Raw genomic sequence first — 20,872 nt, 5'->3', positions numbered from 1 at the left:
TCAACTTCTGTTGGAATTTCAGAAAAGAAATGAATAATTTATTCATGTTTTGCCTCTTTTATATAGCTGTAGAATTTCTATATGTAAGCGAGACTTTTTTTAGAGGTGATCACAACACATGCTATTGTATTATGCACTTTAAAAATTATACACAATTTTCAACGCCATTTGTCACTGAAGCTCATGTGAATCTCCTCTCTAGACTCTGCTGACCTGGCTATTTAAAACCACACAAACTGAAGCCCAGACAGAACGCATTCCCCAGGTTAGGAAAGGCACTGCTGAGTCTAAATGAATGAGAAAACCAAAGAAGGGATCACAGTGCAGGAAATATATCAACACAAAGAAACACTGTGATGAAATTGACAATAACATTTAATTCTTATGAACAGCAATAAAAACTTTTGCAATATAGCTCAGGAAATTCTAATATATTCAAGAAAAAGTCCACCATCCTCTGTGAGCACCCGGTTTTATACTCATTTCAACAATCTTCCTCAGGAGTAGTCCTGTTATGTTAGAAGGTGTCAGCCTCTTGATACAGTTTAACTGCAGCATTAACTTCTTTTTTACTTTGTTCAAATTATTGCAGCTTAACTTCTTTTTCAAATACTTGGAACTGGAAGTAAGTTTAAAATTGTTGAAGTTAAAAAGTAATACTTTTCAAAAATTTATAAATTAGAATAAAACTATTTTCCATTCAGCTTTCATGTTTCTATTCTAAATAATCATGTTTGTTTTAGGATAATTTGAAAAAGAAGTTAAGCTGCAATAATTTGAAGAAAGTAAAAAAGAAGTTAATGCTGCTACTATTTGAAGAAAACTATAAAAAGCAAAAAGGCTTCTTTTAAGAAGTGGAAGGTGCACACCAATGAATTGAACAGAAGGGACCACAGGCTCTGGCAAAAGAAATGTAAGCTAATAATTAGGAATGCAATAAAACATTTATGACCCCCAACCTCTTTATAAAAATGGCTTCCTGAACCTTAGGAGACAATGCTGTACAAACAAGATAATACATACAACAGACAATGCAATAAACTACCAATCTTATTTAATATGTAGGCTTCACTGAGTTCAAAGGGCAATAGCCACCATTTAAGTATTGTTGACTGCTGCGCACATATTGTAGTAATTTTGAAACAACTACATTGGCTGCCTATATGCTTGCAGGCTCAATTCAGGTCACTGGCGCCTACCTTCACAGCCCTGGTCCTGGTACAGACCTGTCCTGGTACAAACCTAGGCACCATCTAAGGTAGACTCAGCGGAGATTGGTTACTGTTCCCTAGCCTACACAAGTCCACACATTTGCAGCAAGGGCACAGCTTTTTCCACATATTGCTTCCCTCCTCTGGAAGTTTTGAAGAGCAGATGAAGAAATCATCCCTTCGTCTTTTTGGAAAGCATGCAAAAATAACTAAGTTTCAACTGGGTTTCTCTAAGTGATTTAGTTTACTTTGTTGGTCCTGAGTTGTGCTCAGGCTATTGCTATTCAATGTTCATTTTAGTTTTGATTGTGTCTTTTTAAATGATTTTTGTAAGACATGTTGGACTTTTGAAAAATGTTTATTCTGCACCTTTCATAATACATACATACTATACTGGTCTGATACCCGTGCTTCGCTATGGTATTTAAGTTCCGTAAATCCAGTTATAATACTGATTATGTGAAATTTGAAATGTGACATTTGTTGTAGAAATTCTGAGAACTGTAGTGTAAAAAATGAAGTGAGACATGTGTCCTCCCCCCCCCTCTACTGAAGGACCTCTCTCTAGACCACATTGGTGGTTCTGCCCTCAGGTGCTAGGATCACCAGGCTGCTTGATGAGCTCACTCTGGAGCAGGCCACATTTAAGAAGCAGTTGTCTGTTAAGTCAATTCCTGCCACCTTCCACGAAAGTGATGGACTCTCTACTTGTGTTCCTAGATTGTTTTCTTCATATGGAGACTGTGTTTTTCTGAGCACCTCAGGGTGGTCCTGCTGGTACTTGGCCTGTGCAGCTCAGTGCACTGCAGGAGTACTATGTGCAAATGTCTTTGCTGAATTCCTAAGTTGCTACCTCCTTGAAGCGTTGGTGTTTCTGGCTCGACGTTTGCCAGGAGCTTTCTTGGGGATGATAAGAGGTGAGGGGGGAGTTGGTGTGAGGGAGTGGTGATGTGGTGCACATTTAGTCAGGTTCATGAGGGAGGCACGCATCGAAATGGCTCCTAGAAAGGTCCTTTACTATCTCCCCATAAACATTCATACCAAGGCCCTGCTCCTACACCTGACAGACACCGGCCTGTCTGGTGTTGTGGGGGATTGTATTTAAAGGCACCGGGGAGGCTGGGACAGCAGCAGTGCTAAGGCAATCCTGCTGAGCAAACCTCCATGGTGGCTGTAAGCATCCCACCTCCTCTCCTACACCTGACAGGCAGCTGCCTGTCCAGTGTAGGATGGGGAGGAGGGAGGAGTATTAGAAGCCACTGTGGAGGCAGGGCTGGCAGGATCACTAATACGTTACTACTGGGGCAGGCTCCCTCGTGGCTTAAAGCAACCTACAATTGCTGCTGCACCTGACAGCCTTTTAGGTGTAGGAGGTGGGGGGAGTGTGTTGGAAGCCATCCCACCTCCTCTCCTACACCTGACAGGCAGCTGCCTGTCTAGTGTAGGAGGGGGGAGGGGGGAGGAGTATTAGAAGCCACTGTGGAGGTGGGGCTGCACTTGACAGACAACCACCTGTTAGCTGTAGGAGGTGGGGGAGTGTGTTGGAAGCCACCCCAACACCTCTCCTACCCCTGACAGGCAGCTGCCTGTCCAGTGTAGGAGAGGGAGTGGGAGGAGAATTAGAAGCCACTGTGGAGGTGGGGCTGCACCTGACAGACAACCGCCTGTTAGGTGTAGGAGGTGGGGGAGTGTGTTGGAAGCCATCAGAGAGACTGGGCCAGCAGCTGACTACATTCCAGTTGGATTACTGTAATAGGTTCTACATGGGGAGAGGCTGTGGCTCAGTGGCAGAGCATCTGCTTGGCATGCAGATGGTCCCAGGTTAAATCCCCAGCATCTCCAGTTAAAGGATCTGGAAGTAGGTGATGTGACTGCCAGCAGTTGGCTGCCCATGTTTTCAAGTACAATTCAAAGTTCTAGTTCTTACCTATAAGGTCCTACACAGCTTGGGACCAGGGTACCTGAAAGACCATATCATCCCATATTGTCCAGCCCACCAACTTTCACACCCTGCTCTCCCTCCGTGAGGCCTGATTGGCACCTACCTGCCTCTCCTTTAGGTGCCAGGCTAAAACATTTCTCTCTACTCAGGCTTTTAACTAAGGGGTTCCATGTTTTTTAGTAGTCAGATGGTCAGCTTCTAGCCTGAGGATGCTTTTATCAATGTTATCTTAGACTGCTCTGTTTTATAGGCTTCTATTCCCCTGGTTTGTTTTTAATAGCCATTTTATTGGCAAGTTTTTATTTGTTCTTATTGATATTATTTCTTCCCGTTGTTTTATTGTTATTTGTTTTATTCTATTTTACTGTTTCAATTGTGCGCTACCTTGAATAGGTCTGGAGAGGCTGCATATATATATTCAAATTAAATTAATAAAATATACGCTAAAAGAGGCTATTTTTAAACCTTTGTTTAATAGTGAAACAGCCTTTTCTAAATCCAACAGATTTTCTTTATTCCTTTCTAATCCCCTAGTTTTGGAACGGCAATTTCTTTGGTCACTGTTCTAGGGAGAGAGACAGGGGAGGGTTACCATGTTAAGTCCACTGGATCTCTCAGGAGCCTTTAATATTTTTGCCCATGGAGGCACTGTTTTGTAATGCCTCTTACCCTGTGTCACATGCTGATGTAGGGTGTCTTCCATATGATTCCTTGACTGTTTTGTTTCAGAACATAACAAAATTCCACTTTACCTCCCACACCCTTTATCATCTACAGCAAAGTGATGGGAGAGGTCACTGGGAATCCTGACAAGATGGGTCACTAGTACCTGGATTAAACAACACTCCTTATTAGACCCAGATGAAGGATCCTTAAGTGTCCGTGTAGAACCAGGAACGGACTAAATTATTAAACCTAAACAGAAACTCAACTCAGGTAATCTGGATTTGCTCATGATGGGGGACCATGGAATTCAGAAAGTTGCAGGTCCGTCTTGAATAGGTTCACATTCCCGAAAAAGTTCATCCCTGGGGACCTTTCCTACTTATGGCTGTGCTCTTGAATGCTCAGCTGGCAGGCTTTGCTAGAGGTGTGTTTTACCAGCTTGGGTTGGGATGCCACTTTCTAAAAGCTATATATTGCACACACAAATAATGATTTGGGCGTGCAATAATACACTTTACTTGGGCCTGCCTTCCAAGGTCTATACTTTTTTAATCCATACTTTTTGTGGCTTCTTTTCATATATATTGCTGCTTTTATGATTTTGTGTTCTTTTTACTTTGTCCTTAATCTGGTCTCTAAAGAGGTGGCATACAACTTCTCTAAATAAATTGCTTGGCCCAGAATGCAGTGATTTTTTGTTGCTTGAAACTGCACCCAGGGAATATATCTGACAGCTTCTAATTTGTTTCTGGGGGGGAAATAAATGCACGTTTTGTTTTTAAAGCCCTAAATAGCCTGGTCTGGTACAACTGAGGGAATATCTTTTCTCATATGAATCAACCCACCGCCCCAAATTTAAGGTCTAGTTATGGAGTCCTAGTGCAGAAGCCAGCACTAGAGAAGGCAAGAGTTTCATCAAATAATTCATGATGGTAGCTCTCATCCCACAGAACTTCCTTCAAAGGGAATCCCACATTGTAACCTTGACTCTTTTAGAAGTACAGTAACTCTCTAAAATTCTATTTTGCCCAGTGTTTTGAAGTGGTTTTTATACTGTCTCTGGAAGTCATTCTGTTTTATTTCATGGGGAATTTATTTTATTGGATTTGGTGTTTGTATAACATTTTTTAAAATGTACAATTTAGAAGAAGAAGAAGAAGAGATTGGATTTATACCCCACCCTTCACTCGGAGTCTCAGAGCTGCTTACAACCTCCTTTCCCTTCCCCTCCCCACAACAGAAATCCTGTGAGGTAGGTGGGGCTGAGAGAGTTCTTTCCAGAACTGTCCTTGAGAGAACAGCTCTCACAGAACTATGGCTTGCCCAAGGTCATCCAGCAGCTGCAAGTGGATGAGTGGGGAATCAAACCCGGTTCTCCCAGATTAGAGTCCGCGCACTTAACCACTACACCACCAAAGTAACAGAAATAATAAATAAGTAAAAAATACAGCATGCTACTAAAAGGCAACTTTGCCAAGAAGTAGGATACATTCACTCTCAATGAGGAATTTTACATTACCCTTTTTATGTTATACTGTTATAGCGCTATAAAGCAAACGTTAAAAAAAAAGCCAGAGATCGCCCACGCGGGCGAAAAACAGCGGGGAAAAGGCGCATCGGAACCGGGAGAGGAAACTGAAGACTACTTGGAAGTGGTTGACAGGTAAAACGCTTCAGCCCCATTTCCTAAACAGGACAGAAGTGTTTGTGTGTGAAAAATATATTCCGGTAGGGAACCGGTTCTAAATCGGTTCTGTCTGAAATGACAGACCAGAAACCGTTTGGGAACCATACCTCTTCCGGATTATATTGTTTGTTCTGAAATTCCTCAAATTTACCATCCTGCAAACACCAACATAGCTTTGCATGGTTTAAGCCAGGGGTGGCCAAACTGGGGCTCAGGAGCCACATGTGGCTCTTTCACACAGAGTGTGCAGCTCTCAGCAGGGCAGCTGGTGAAGCAAAGGGGAGGCATACTTTTTCTCCCACTCTCCCTCCCATATATTTGCTTTCTTTGTTTCTCTCTCTCTCTCTCTCTCTTTCCACCTCTTTCATGCTTTCTTTCCACCTCTCTCTTTTTCTCTCTCTTAGACAAATAAATATTATTGGACAAATAAATATCATAAATATCTATTTTTACCCCTTTTGTTTTTATTTTTGGCAGTCTCATTTAATGTTAATAAAAACAAATTTGCACATTTTAAAATTAAAACATGCATGTAATATTTGTTTATGTTTTGCAGCTCTCAAACATCTGACATTTATTCTATGTGGCTCTTACGCTGAGCAAGTTTGGCCAACCCTGGTTTAAGCGGTAATTGGAAAGCTGCTGACCTGGCAGAAAGAATTACTTATCTTGGAAAACCTAATGGATATTTACTTGGAAGTAAATTCCAGTATGTTCAACAGGGCTTATTCTTGTACCACTGTTGGAGGATTAAGATGGGTAGCCATGTTAGCATGTCTGTCGCAGTAGAAAAAAAGAGTACAGTAGACCTACCACAAATTTTGTTAGTTTTTAAGGTGCTACTGGACTCTTACTCTTTTCTACTGTTGTAGGATTGTTGATCTGGTTCTTGGTATAGTGACATTTTCAGTTTTACATTGCATAATTAAAGAGATGACAACATATGCAAAAAAATCCTTTATTTGTTGACAAATGGGAACTGCTAAAGCAGCCCTTCGAATGTCAGTTGAATTGCTCTGGAGAAACTGGTCAATCTTTGCCTCATATAAACAGATATCTATAGCATGTACCCTCTGTAACACTAGAAAGCGTTATTTACTGTGACACTCCACAAAACCCAAATTAAGAAAACCAGCATGGAAATATAATCAATCGAGCCAAGAAAATCCTAAATAATTCTAAGAATCCACCTAGCTATAAAACATTACCTTCTTAGATAATGAGATCTAGGATTGCCTATTGATGTAGTGTGCTTTAAAACTGTCCATGGAAATTAAAATCCCTGTTCCCTACAAATAGGTGACTCGGGAGACCAGTAATGAGAGAGAAAGTGTTTTCAACTCCCCCAAATTGCTGGCTCAAATCTTGCTCAGGTCAGCCCCAATCAATAAAGGGCTATTGTAGAAGAGCTGCCTGAAATCCTTTTTGTACCAGTGGACTTGGTTCAGCTCCCGATGGATAAACCCACAGCATACCAGTATAAAGGAAAGTTTGCTGACAGTCTCTTAAAGGTATCAGTGTTATAAAAGAAAATCAGGAGGAATAAAATATTGGATAAATGATTATCTGTGTCAATTTTCTGATTAATCTGGAATAAAAAAAATGTATGCTGCTTTTATTGATTATCTACAGAAAACCTTAAGAGGTATTATGCTGGGCTAGTTAAACGTTCTTCTGAGTGCACAGTTGGGGTCATTAAAGCAAGGTAAACAAACAGATTCTAACCACTCCATCTCCTTGGTGAAGCACAGAGCACTAGAACAATCCTATATCAACCCTTGCCTTTTTCAAATTGAGAAATCTGCCACGTAATCACAAAAGTGTTACAGAATCACTATTGCTTTCTGTGTTCTTTAGAAGAGTGGCATAAATCCAAGCTTTAACTACTATAACAACAATCTAAAGGATGTTTAAACAGGTCTAAGGGGAAACTAGTCCATAATGAGGGTGAATTTTTCCCACACATATGTAAAATGGATCATCACATCATATTCATATATGACATAATCAATGCTTTTTTCTCCGATATGGAAATAATCCGTCATGTGTGATCGTGAAGCTTCTTCATATGACTATTATTGTAAATACTGAACTCCTTTACTGTGATTTATCAGCGTCCACAAAACAGCAGTGCCATCTTGTGTTCAAATAATACATTTCTCAGGGGAACCATGTGCAAATTGATAGCTCTGTACTTTTTATTCAGCTCAGAGAACAGTTACGATACAGTGGGTGCAGCAGTTAAAATGCCAAACCAGAACTGGAGACACCCAGGTTTAAATTATTATTCAATCACTAAGCTGTTCTGGATGACTCTCAGGCCTGATTCAGACATAGGCATGCACTTAAGAAGCATTTAGGCATCTAGTTAGCTTTCCTGCATAAGATCATATAGTTCCTGAAGAGAAGTACACCTCAAAAATATTTGTTTCATTATCAGTACTGTACACAAGTAATACTACTAGAGAATCTCTGATTCCATTTTTAACTTCTATTAAAACATAACTATTGCATTCTTTTGTTACTGTCCATGGGGTTTTCACAAAAGAATGCAATAGTTATGCTTTAATAGAAGTTTAAAATGGAACCAGAGATTCTCTAGTAGTATAGCAATGGTATCCCCAATAGTACTCTATGGCTGCGAGAGTTGGACCATGAGGAAGGCTGAGCGCCGAAGAATAGATGCTTTCAAATTATGATGCTGGAGAAGATTCTTGAGAGTCCCTTGGACTGCAAGGAAATCAAATCAGTCAATCCTAAAAGAAATCAACCCTGACTGTTCCCTGGAAGGCCAGATGCTGAAGCTGAAGTATTCAGCTGAAGCAAAGTATTTACTTTGGCCAATTAATGAGAAGGGAGCACTCACTGGAAAAGACCCTGATGCTGGGAAAGATTGAAAGTCAAAGAAGAAGGGGACGGCAAAGAAAGAGATGGTTAGACAGTGTTATCGATGCAACGAACATGAAATTAAGCAAACTCTGGAGCATGACGGACGACAGGAGGGTCTGGCGTGATGTGGTCCATGGGGTTGCGAAGAGTTGGACTTGACTGTGCGACTGAACAACAACATTGCATTCTTAACGTTGACTAAATCAATAGAAAATTATACCATCCACCAATGTTACATAGATAATTAAGGAAAGCAGCTATATGAGTCTATACAAGTTTCTTACCCCAAAGATAAGCAGCTCACAGGTAAGGAGCCCCTTCTGAGAAGAAAGCTCTCAATTTAACTTCCCTATTTATAGGAGTTTATCATCTCCTAACAATAGCTAACTGTCCCACTTGATAAGGGCGCACATGCTTGACTAACTAAATATCTTATAACTTCAAATACTATTCAAGGTTATCTATATATCTAATTCACAACAGTCCCCTATGTGCGGATACTTATTTCTGTAGATAGAGAGCATACTGTCCACCTACAGGTTTTTGAACAAACTCAGGGGACTCCATGGGTCTGCAGAAAAATCAAAAAAGTTTAAAAAAACACACCAAACCCTCCCCACTATGGAGAAAGACCATAGTTTTCCTCAGGAGAAGCTGCAGGGGAAAAGGAAGCGGAAAGCTGAAGACAGAGTGGCCAATAAAGGTAGGTTGACTGTTGGGTGGGAAGGAGATAGGGATGCCAATTCCAGGTTGAGAAATTCCTGGATATTTGATGGGTGGAGACTGGGGATGGGGGGGATTGAGGCGGGGAGGGACTTCAGACAGATCTAATACCATAGACTCCACTCTCCAAAGCAGTCATTTCCTCTAGTGGAACTAATGATGCCAACTTCCATGTGAGGGCTGGAGATCTCCTGGAATTACAACAGATCTCCAGATGACAGAGATCAGTTTCCCCAGATAAAATGGCTCCTTTGAAGGGTGGTGTTTATGGTATTATACCCTGCTGAGGTCACTTCCAAGCTCAAACCTCATCCTCCCAAGGCTCTACCCCCAAATCTCCAAGAATTTCCCAATATGGACCTGGCAACCCTAAGAAGAACTGATCTCTGTATTGTTGTGATTCCTGGAAAGTGGCTGCTGCCACTGCTGCTGTGGGGGTGGGGGGGAATAGGTGGGAGACCGGGAGAGTGATAGGGGCAGAAAGAGAGAGTGATAGGGTGGGAGGCAGAAAGAGAGAGAAAGAGTGATGAGATGGGGAGTGTTAAGTATGCAACTCAACAATGAAGTAAGTAACAAAGTGAATCAGCAGAGTGTGAGAGAAGTGAGGGAGAGGGGAAGAAGCAGAGGTCGGGGGAATGGGATAGCCGCTCCGGCAAGTTTCTTGCTGGTCCCCACTTGTCTTCTTAAAAATATAAATGTCTTCTTAAAAATATAAATACTGTTAGTATTTATACTTTTTTATACTGCTTTTTATCTTAAAGTCTATTTAAAATAGTGATTACAAGTTTCTTCAAAGATTACTGACAAAGGGAGCATTGACTCTAGGAAGCTTATACTTCTGCTGGACTCAAATCTAGCTGTCATATATATCAACTAGAAATAAGGCCCGTTGTGGAAATAAATACAACGAGAGCTAGAAAGAGGCTCTGGGAGAGTGCTCTGGCTTTGGGCAAACAGTATTTATTTATTTATTTATTTAGGCATTTTTACCCCGCCCTCCCCACAAGCGGGCTCAGGGCGGCTTACAGGGGCACAGTGTCAGTTTGCTGTGGCGACCTCAGCAGGGTATAATGACAGAGTCCACTGTTTTCTCCAGAGGGACTGATCTGTGCTACCTGAAAAAGTGTGGAATGGAGTGAAGTCCAATCAGCTTCCATATGCAAAAGACCTTGAAACGCTGGGCGGGACTGCACAAAGCAGCCAGTCAACCCAGCCAGCGTCTTCTGACTGACAGTTCAAGCGTCCATACACTAAAGGTGTGCATTTTAGAACGTTGGCACCCACTACTCTTTTATAATAAGGGAGAGATACCTTTTGGGCCGCAACCAACACACCCACCTTTGAATCATATCTTCACTTCTGTGAACTTGGACATTCCTGCCATACTCAAATGCTTCTGCAACTTGGCCTCAACAACTTATATCTATTGATATGTGTCAGATGGCTTCCAATCTACACAAAGTTATATATTGTGTAACTTCTTTATCTCCTTGCCATTTCAACCTAACAGCAGGGCAGATTCGCCTGTCAGGTTGAAATAGCTGGCAGTGGCAGCCATTTCACTAGCTCATTTCACTTCCCCCTGCTCTCAGCCCTTTCAATTTAAAAGGTCAGCTGCAGACCTGTGCCTTTCAGCTGTTACATTTAAATGGCCCAAACAGCCAAAATCCAGTAAATGTCTGGGGAAGGTGTCTTAACATTGGTTCAGGGGCTCCGAACTGGCCCAAGTTCATGCAGAATTCTGGCTCATGAGCTGGTTTGTGCCCATCCCTTCCTCCATATTCTACTTGCGTTCCCCCAAACTTACCTCATAGCAGCGAACCCAAAACCTATACACTTGCTACCTTTAGAACACCTGGTAACTGAGGGGAAGGTTTATAGTTTAAAATAAACCTGAGTCCCCCAGAATCATAAGAGGCTGTGCAGGTCCCCTCAGTTGATAGAAATGGCCTGTCACAAAGGTTCCCTTTACTGAGTATGGCTAGAAGTCATTGATGGACCTATCGTATACGAACCTAGCTCCCTTTTAAAGCTATCACTACATCCACTGGGGCTGATTTCCACAATTTAATTATTTGTTGAGTAAAGGAGTATTTCTTTTTTCTGTCTTGCCTTGAATCTATCACCCATTAAGTTCATTGTGTGCCCCAAGTGCTACTTTTGTCCACACTCCTTTGTCAAATACCCTAACACAAGAAAATGAGGGACCCTGCTGATACAGGATACTAACAAACACAAGCTTAGACCACAGCCCATAGGTTTTTTTTAAACTCTGCAGTCCAAAATAGACAAAACATTTCCTTACCCAGATTCTGCTTATCTTTTTCTCTCTCTTCCCATTTTGAACTGTCCACATAAGCAGCTGACAGAATAGATCTTTTGCCTAATAAAAAAGAAGACAAGATCAAAAGGTCATTTAGACAGGTTTCAATTTATCGAAATGTACTTTTTATTAGCCATCTTCCTTTTTATACAGTCCATTCTCTAACTTAAGTGCAATAAATAGCCAGCATAGCCACCATCCTACCAGAAAACATTAAACGTCATCATCCCTTAGAATTCCAAACAGAACTTTTAGCTTCAGAGAGGTCTTACTATCACCACTGTAACAAAGTCTGAGTCCAGTGGCACCTTTAAGACCAACAAACTTTTATTCAAGGTATAAGCTTTTGTGTGCATGCACATTTCTGCAGATACAAAGTGTGCTTGCACACAAAAGCTTATACCTCGAATAAAAGTTTGTTTGTCTTAAAGGTGCCACTGGACTCAAACTTTGTTCTGCTGCTTCAGACCAACATGGCCACCCACCTGAATCTTACCACCACTATAAATCAGACTTGCATAAAACTTTCACTGAGCTCATAATTCACAGAATATTGTGATTTTATTTTTAATCATCAGGAGTACATAAATGTTATTCTCTAAGCTGCTCCAGAAATGACTTATTTGAATTAGGCCTTCACATTTTGAAATCATTACAGTCAAGTTACCAAGCATTACAAACAACAGAGTTGCTATAAATTATGTCAAAAACAACACTACTATAAGCCAATACTGGAGTGATCCTGCTCCATCTCAGAATGGTTTTAGGGCCGCCTGAAAGGAAGCTGGATAGCATCCCACCCAACTCTGAGTACTGCATTTAACAGTGCAGACCTAAGCAGAGTTATACATTTGTAAGGCCATTAAACTCTGCTCAGGATTGCGCTGCAAGCCCTGGGGAAAAGTGACCAAAATCAGAACCCTGAGAAAGATATATAAACTGTTAACAAGAAAGAAATGCATACATTAAACAATCCCTCCCTTACATGGAGGGAACAAATAATTCTTTCTGCAGAGATAGGTGGAATTTTAACTTTATCCTTCTAGGACCTATCTAGCCCTTTAAGATTAGCATACTGCTGGCAGATTCTACAAGATTCTACAACATATTTTCTACTGCTCCATTCAGTTGCAAGGAATATATTTTGTTTAAGACAAGACTCAGATGTTGAAATCAAAAACAAAAACCATGGATGTTTTGCTATTTACATTAGGCTTAAGGGATGATGGGGAAATTCTATGAAAAACTGTTACCCTCAGAGTTTCACTGTTAGCCAGACATCTGAAAAAATGATGCGGTAGTTAGCACAAAAAGTGGATACAAATGGCAAAAGCAACATGACCAGTGTTTCCTCTAAGCTGAGAATGTGAGCTAGCTCACAGTTTTTTAGCCTCCAGCTCACACATTTTTGTCTTAGCTCAGGAAGGATGGCTCCAGAGCAAACTAATTTATACAGTAGCCAAATTGCTTGCTCACAACTTTAATGCCAGTAGCTCACAAAGTAGAATTTTTGCTCACAAGACTCCACAGCTTAGAGGGAACATTGAACATGACCGGTATTTTATTTAAAATTCTGAAGCTGCAATTCTATGCTTGCTTACTTGAGAATAAGCCCCACTGAATACAGTGGGCTGTGCTTCAGAGTACACATACACAGAATTGGTGTAATACTCAAGTAATGTAATATGGAACATTCCCAGACTGAAGTTCAGGAAAGTCCTACACTCAATGAAAACCAGTCAGGTGGGCAGCTCAAGTTTGTGAAAGGCTCAGCTGAGTTTTCAAGGCATCTTACTCCCATGATCTAGTGTTCATAGCCGGAATCTTCCCTATCCTCTCCATAGGAAAGGCTAAACAGTGTGCTGCTTTTCAAATTAATAAAACAGAGACATGATAGAAATTTATATTTAAAAACCACCACCCTATAAATGGTGTACCAAAAGCAAATAAAGAAAACTTATCTCTACCCAAAATTCTATGAACATCCAATGACGTTTAAGGGCAGTAGATTCAGGACAAGCAAAATAGTACTTCGATGCTCAATAAATGACTTGCAGAACTCATTTCCACAAGATGAGTCAGTAAATTAAATGGTTTTAAAGGGAGATTTGGTAAAGCCATGGCACCAACTGCAGCTACTAACAAGTAAGGCTAAATACACCATTCACACTGACAGGGAGTATACCTGTGAACACCAGCTGCTGGGGGTTGCTATCCTCCAGGTGAGGCTTCGATATCTCCTGGTATTACAATTGATCTCCCGACTACAGAGACCAGTTCCCCTGGAGAATGGCCACTATGGCATTGTACCCTGAAGTCTCTCCCCTCCGCAGGCTCTACCCACCAAATCTCCAGGTATTCCCCAAACCAGAGACGGCAACCCTAGCCTAGAGATAATAACGGGTAGAACCTCTGGCCTCTGTGCTTTACTTGTAGGCATTCTCCATTCTGGGAGCATGTAGTTAGCCACTGTGGGAAACAGGCACTACATGAATGTTTGGTTTGGTCCAGTAAGGCTGCGTACCACAGAAGAGCAACTAGAGGTAGGACAGCCATTCCTGGTCAAGGATAATCCAATTGACAGACTACCCTGACTGGCGTTCGTAAGCGACTGCGAGACCACCTGAAAATATCATGTCCACCCACCTGCCGCAGCCCAGACTTTCATCCCAGTCCTGCTCCATACGAACCCACGTTTGAACATGTGTGCCGCCATTTTGGCCCGTACCAACCCTTTGACCCGGGTCGGGGGAGGAATGCAGAATCTCTGCCACCACAAGCTCCTCCTTCCCTCCAGTAAATCTTAACGCACAAATGAAGGCGGGGCAAGGACACAGTGTGAGCGTCCCCCCTCTGTCCTCTCTTGGTACATTCCAGAGCGAGAATGGCTACAGCCGTTGTTGAAGGTTCCAATCGAATCCTGCGGGAGGCGATCAAACGAGCTCTGTTATTTAGGAAATTCGCTCTCGCTTCTAGTTGTTGGAAATGCCCGCAAGGAGGTACCGAAGGGTGGCGGGAGGGCCGCGGGAGGGAGGGAGGGAGAGAAAAGAAGCAACGTTTGTCCTGGCCTGTGCTGGGGACGTTCTAGCGGAGAACTGCATGTCCCATCATACATTGCTGCGTCCTGATAGCCGTGGTTTAGGCTGAGCGAAGTGACGCATCCTGGGGCTTGTGGTCCCGAAGGGGGGGGGTGCTGTTCTCATAGGGCTCTGTTCCTGCTAAGTTCGTTCCTGATCTCGCTGATACTAACATTTGGTAGCAACTTCTGCATAGATTCTTTTTGCTTTGGTTCCCACGGAGCGTTTTAATCGAGCAGCAACGAGAAAATTAAAAGGACAAATGCAAAATAAATAGTGACAAAGGCCAACCTTGCTTAGCAGCCAAGATCTGACGGGATCGGGGGATCGGGTTATCCAAATCAGGGCTAACATGACATACCTAGCACTTAAAAGTGTAAGTGAAATAAATACAGCTGCCTGCAGGCATTTTCAGAGCCACAACCCTGCAGAGTGTATGATTTTCATTCAGAAGGTATCAACGGGTTTCCTAAAAGTTGTGTTTTTAAAATCACTGGGGGTCGCCTTGTTAAAATCTAAGCGCAAGTCTTTTTAAAATTACTTTTCATTTTATCACGGGGGGGGGGAATACAGGTTGGTGTTATACAGGAAAAACCAGATGTTTACTTTAAATGTATTACTTTTTAACCCCCTCCTCCATTTTATCCTCGTCCCGTTTACTTCATGACATGTTGGGATTTGATCCTAAGTCTCCCTCACCTTTAGTCAGCCCCTCTGATGGCTGATTCTGGGAGAAAGTGGTTTGCGGCCCATTTGAGCCATTTATCCTGTTGGTAATGTTCAAATCCATCACTTCTCCATGAAAAAAATAGTGACAATGATGTATTTAAGGATACCTTTCCTCAGGAAACATGTAAGGTCCTAATAATGTGAGCCGCCCTGAGCTGCTTCGGCAGAAGGGCGGGATAAAAGTTGAATGAATGAATGAATATGAATTCTTACCTAAACATAAGCCATAGAATAAAGTAGAACTTACTTCTGAGTATAATTCCAGATGCATACCAATGTTAGTCTGTAGAAGCAAAAGATAATTGCTTCATAGCTATTATTGCAAGAGGTAAGTAACCCATGAGGAACAGAAAGCAATAAGAGCACAGAAGGTCAGAACTTTGGACTGCCCGGAACACCTCCTGCATTTGAGGTTTGACTCACTCATACAAGCTGAAATAATTTTTGTTAGCCTTCAAGTATACACTGGCATGGCCATGCCAGAGGCTTCTTTGAAGCTGTTGCTTAAAGAAGTAGGTATATGTTCCCTAAGCAGAAAGGAAGGTGAAATAAATGTTGTGTGTCCGTGTTTGTAAATAAACTGAAACTGAAAGGTCCAGCAATGGCAGGGTTATTAGTAGATGTTTTACATTACTATGCAAGCCTGCATCATATCAGTGTGAATAGGTATTTGTGAATAATGGAAGGGGAAATTATAGAAATGCATTAGGTGAGACTAAGGGATTGAGCATAGGCCTCATGCAGCCTTTTATCTGCTTTAACTAGCACAGTCTCATGGAGATCCAAAACAAAACTGGTGCATGCACAAATGAAAAGGACCTTTGTTGTGACTCTAAGGCAGAGGTCTCCAAATTCCTTGAGCCCAAGGTTGCCTTTGGAATTCTGACACAGTGTGGTGGGTGCAGCCACAAAGTGGCTACCGCAGGAGGTAGAGCCAGCCAGAAAATAGTGGCCACAGTTTACCTTCAGTGTAGTGGTTAAGAGTGGTGGACTCTAATCTGGAGAACCAAGTTTGATTCCCCACTCCTCCACATGCAGCCAGCCGGGTGACCTTGGGTCAGTCACAGTTCTCTCAAGAGCAGTTCTCTCAGAACTCTCTCAGCCCCACCTACCTCACAGGGTGTCTGTTGCAGGGAGAGGAAGGGAAAGTAATTGTAAGCCACCCTGAGACTTAGCTAGTGAAGGGGGGGGGGGGTATAAACCAATTGTTCTTCATGCAATGAAGATCCTTGTACCGTGGAGACAACTGCTGCCAAAGCAAAGTTTTTTGAAAAAAAATCTGTGCAGCCAATCAAATCTCCACTGGTCAATCAGAAAGTGCCACCTGCCCCCCTCCCCACTTTCTAAAAACATGTGGTGGGTACCAGGAAATGTGTCATTGGTTGCCATGGCATCCATGAGCCCCACATTGGGCACCCCTGCTCTGAAGTAAGGATCGGAAACTGGTGGTCCCTATTCCAAGTCTGGCCTCTTGAGAAGTGCTGTTTATTACCAGGAGTGAAAGAGAATTCTGAAGAGAGCTACAGCTGTGACCTTGGTACTTGCTAGGGAGGTCGGGCTCTTGTCCTACCATTTCTTTCAGGTCCCCTGATAAAATTACGTGTTGACCAAGGCCTTAAGGCAGCTACAAAAGTCTTAGAGTGAGCAAGAAGATTTCATTGTAAGCTTATCAATGTATTACAAAAGAATGTTTGACAACATGTTGCTCTAGAAACTGCATTGTCTACACAAGTGATAGGAATCCTCACAGTACACTCTTATTTTAGTAACTAGAAATGTAGATAGTTATAATTTTGGTCATTGCAACTTCAGATTTCTTGATTCAGAGTTACATTTAAATGAAGTCTAAGGTTCAAAATGTAAATATATGAAGTGTTCTGAATATCTCCTTTATATTGTTCTATATTCCAGCAAAACGTTATTTGTTAACAGAAAACATTCTGAGGTTACATGAATTTCAGCAGCAGAAGCTGGCAATTGGATATCGACACTATGGCGAGAAAGGTATTTGCTTCATGCTTCCTCCCCATCAACTGTTCACAAATTAGTTTTATAAAATCTGCTGTTCTAGTTGTGATGCCCACTTGGTACAATTTGGAAGTGTTAACTTTTTTTTAAAAAGAGAATTATTGTAAAGGATTGGTTATTTAATTCTAGAGCATATAAGTAAGGGCTCCTTGCCTTTCCCCTTGGCAAGAGAATTTTACTGTTTATTGAGCCCTAGTTTACTGCTTCTGATATCTGGCTTCCTGGTTGTGCCTACCTGAATAGGTCAGAGGAAGAAAATGAGTTTTGGTAGAAAAACTGATATCTTATTATTATATATTGGTATTTCCTGAGTGTTGAAGTGGCATTCTATTCAACCTGCAAAAAGCTTGCTTGAGGGGTGGCTTAAATCCATGTTGTTGTTGTTCAGTCACACAGTTGAGTCCGACTCTTCACGACCCCATGGACAACATCACGCCAGGTCCTCCCGTCTTTTGTTGTGCTCCGGAGTTTGCTTAATTTCATGTTTGTTGCATCGATAACACTGTTTAACCATCTCATCCTTTGCCGTCCCCTTTTTCTTTTTACACACACACACACACACACACAAAACCTTTATTAGCATGAAAGCACAAAACATCATGGAAATATGGGAAAATACTAAGATGCATCAGTCACACTTGGCTATTCAAGCCTCGTCTTCTGATTGCATAATATAAAAAATTTTCAACAGCCTCCATTATTTCGCAATTAGAATTGAACAGAAGAAAGTGAACAATTGAGTCATCAGAGTGCCAGCTCTTACCCTCTAGAAATGGAGTAATAAAACGAGATCGAAGGGGGCAATGAAGTATGGTGTGTGTAGTGGATTCTGTATCTTTTAGAGAGCAAGGACAAAGTCTGTCTACATATGGTATCTGGCGGTACCTCCCTAAAAGCACCTCTGATGGCAGAACATTAAAGCGTGCAAGCATGTATGCTCTGCGATGATGTGGGGCTGTTAAACTTGACAGATACTTCGCAGTAGAGCCCATGTCAAAAGTCCCCAACCTGCTTGGGGAGATTTTTCTTTTTAAATCCATGTATATAGCTACTATAATATTTGAGAACTTTGAACATTTTCCTACCTCAGCACAGTCACTGTAGTCGGAGCGGATTATACTGAGCATACTGGGTTAGCCCCTCTTCTGCACCCACACAGCCACATGGCAATCATTCACCACAGTGATGAACCATTAGTACCTACAAAGCAATGATAAGTGCTGTAACCTCTTCTGTGATAATATCATCCCTTTGAGAAGCTCTTTTTCCATACTTTCATGCGGAAGGGAAGAACAAAACGTACCACATAATTTGCGCACGACTAAGCAAGAAACTTGACTGTTTCCCATGGAAAAGCAGATGAAATGAGGGAGCTTGTTTTCATTCTACCGTGGATTTAACCAGGAGGTTGTTCTCATCCTACTGTGGATTTAACTGCCTTGAACATTCAAGGTGGAGCAGGTGCTTCCCTCTTGTTCCCAGATGTTCACAGAGATGGGCATGAGGGGTTTGCATTAAATGCTGGTCAGTTATGCAGAGCACAGGGAGTTTCACCAAACATCAAACTCCCTCTCTAACAGTCAAACTGCAATTAGCTAACCACTGGGATGCCTGCCCAAAGTGCTGTTCCTGTGGCCCTGACAAGTATCATTTAGTGTGCTCAAAGATCAGCCAATGTAAGGGCTCAAGCTAAACACAAACAAAACATATAAAAACAATTTAAAAATCCTTAACTTAGTTAAGTGCTAATTGTAGTTATTGTTGTTGTTCAGTCGCACAGTCGAGTCCGACTCTTCGCGACCCCATGGACCAGATAACTAAAAAATGGACCAGATAACTAAAAAAAAATTAATTATACAAAGCAGTTAATAAAAGAATTGAAGAATCAGGTTCCTTATCAGCTGAGACATACCGCAGAATTTGGCCACCTTAAGAGTGATTTCATAAGGCGATCTGCAAGAAAGGTGGATATATGAAATTTATTAGATCTGCCTGGAAGCTTATATAAAATAGGGGTAACAGGGAACAAATGGCCTCATAAAGTGAACAGTGAAGTAATGCCTGTTCAGCTGTTTCCATGGTGTTCAGTTGGCCAAAGCACAAATGGTAGGAATAAGTGCAGCAGAGCTCAAGGTAAAATGTTGAAACAGCCAAAGCAAATGCTCTGCAATATTTAGGAAATTCTAAGATGTAGAGGTAATTTGCTGGAACAAAATTTTGACTGTGATTCCCTGAAGCTGGATAAGAATGGACCCAGGCTCTATCAGCTTGATAAACTATATCCCATATTCTTTGTTTGATGGTTTCTTTAGCTCCCAGGAACCTAAAATGGCATAGAGCTAGAGGAGTAAGCCCATAAGAATGTAATTTCTTCTCAACAGCTTTTTGCCAAGCCTGAACGAAAGTTATCTAAGGTCCCTGCCACACGGCAGGAAAAATGACAGCAGAAGTGCGGCTAATCTGAGCCGCACCAAACTAGAGACGCCGCGGCGGGATCCCACGGATCCCCTGAGCCGCGGCGCTGTTGCTCCCTGGCACGATCAGATGCCGGGGAGAAAGCGACGGTGGGAGAGGGAAGCTGCCGAACTGCACACGCTCACACATGCGCAGTTCAGCCAGGAGCCAGGGATGCGCCGGTGCAAGGACGCGCCGGCGATCCCACGGCCGCACTTGCCGCGGCCTTTCCGGATGAACCACCCAGGTAGGTGGTTCTTTTTCGGTGCGGGGTTTGGGGCGGGAGGGACGGATCGGTGACGGGCAGGCAATGCTTCCCACATGTTGCCGTGGAATCGCGCCCATTTGCCGTGCATCCGATCCGTCCCTCTCCCGGCCCAAATCCTCACATGTGACCGGGGCCTAAGAGAATTAAAGGAGCTAATCCAAGAAGGTTCAAGTTTTAACTTAAACCAAAAGTATGCCGCTTGGTACCAATTGTGTGCTTTTTTTTTTTTTTGAACCCCCCCAAGAGGGTAATTTTATTGGTTTTTCAATAGACTACATAACTACAACAGAAAATAAAGGAAGGGGGACTACAACTAGGAATAAAGAAAAGATACCCACACTAACTAAAAACCCAAGAGTAGGAGATCATTTCCGTGTTAAACTACATGTTAGTAAATACGTGTTAGTATAACAATATACTTGTGAGTTATTTTAACTACTGCTTCAATGTTAATAATTTTAATATTTTGAGAACACTTCTTGAGCATTTTCTTATTTTCATAGGGCTATTTTCAGAGTCCTTCTGCCCTTACTTCTGTCTTCTTTCTCTGAAATCATACACCATTTTGCTTGCTCCCGCACCTGCTTCCTCCCCAGAGTCCTCCCCCGTTCCAGAGGTAGCAGAGTCACTCGATTTTGTTTCTTCATCTTTTAGTTCTGCTTCTGGCCCCAGCTGTCATCTCAAAAATCTCTTTGCTTTAAAGATGGAGTCAATCTTCTCTCTTTTATCATTAATTTTAAAGATGACACCTTCAAAGATTGCCCAGCAATATTGTATTCCGTTTGTCTGAAGAAATGAGATTAATTCTTTGTAGCTTTTCCTCTTTTGACGGATTTCAAATGGGATGTCTTTTAGAGTCTTAATATTTGTATTCC

The 20,872-nt window shown here is 42.0% G+C and overlaps 2 protein-coding genes across 2 annotated transcripts in view; one reads left to right on the top strand and one right to left on the bottom strand.

Moving 5' to 3' along the window:
• MRPS27 (mitochondrial ribosomal protein S27) overlaps positions 1–14,161 on the bottom strand; it is a 79,618-nt gene extending 65,457 nt beyond the window's left edge. The window contains exons 1-2 of the mRNA XM_015413592.1: positions 14,088–14,161; positions 11,424–11,501 (exon numbers count right to left, since the gene is read on the bottom strand). Coding sequence (XP_015269078.1) covers positions 11,424–11,501; positions 14,088–14,157 — 148 coding nt within the window. The 5' untranslated portion in view covers positions 14,158–14,161. The remainder of the gene's footprint in view (positions 1–11,423; positions 11,502–14,087) is intronic.
• A 134-nt stretch (positions 14,162–14,295) lies between these two features.
• The window catches only part of PTCD2 (pentatricopeptide repeat domain 2), a 17,032-nt gene continuing 10,455 nt past the window's right edge, over positions 14,296–20,872 (top strand). Inside the window, exons 1-2 of the mRNA XM_015413591.1 lie at positions 14,296–14,440; positions 17,159–17,251. Of these exons, the coding sequence (XP_015269077.1) occupies positions 14,326–14,440; positions 17,159–17,251 (208 nt within the window). The 5' untranslated portion in view covers positions 14,296–14,325. The remainder of the gene's footprint in view (positions 14,441–17,158; positions 17,252–20,872) is intronic.

The sequence above is a fragment of the Gekko japonicus genome, unplaced genomic scaffold (genome assembly GCF_001447785.1).
Source record: "Gekko japonicus isolate JY-2015 unplaced genomic scaffold, Gekko_japonicus_V1.1 scaffold318, whole genome shotgun sequence".
NCBI classification, from domain to species: domain Eukaryota; kingdom Metazoa; phylum Chordata; class Lepidosauria; order Squamata; family Gekkonidae; genus Gekko; species Gekko japonicus.
This window is presented reverse-complemented; position numbering and strand designations above follow the sequence as displayed.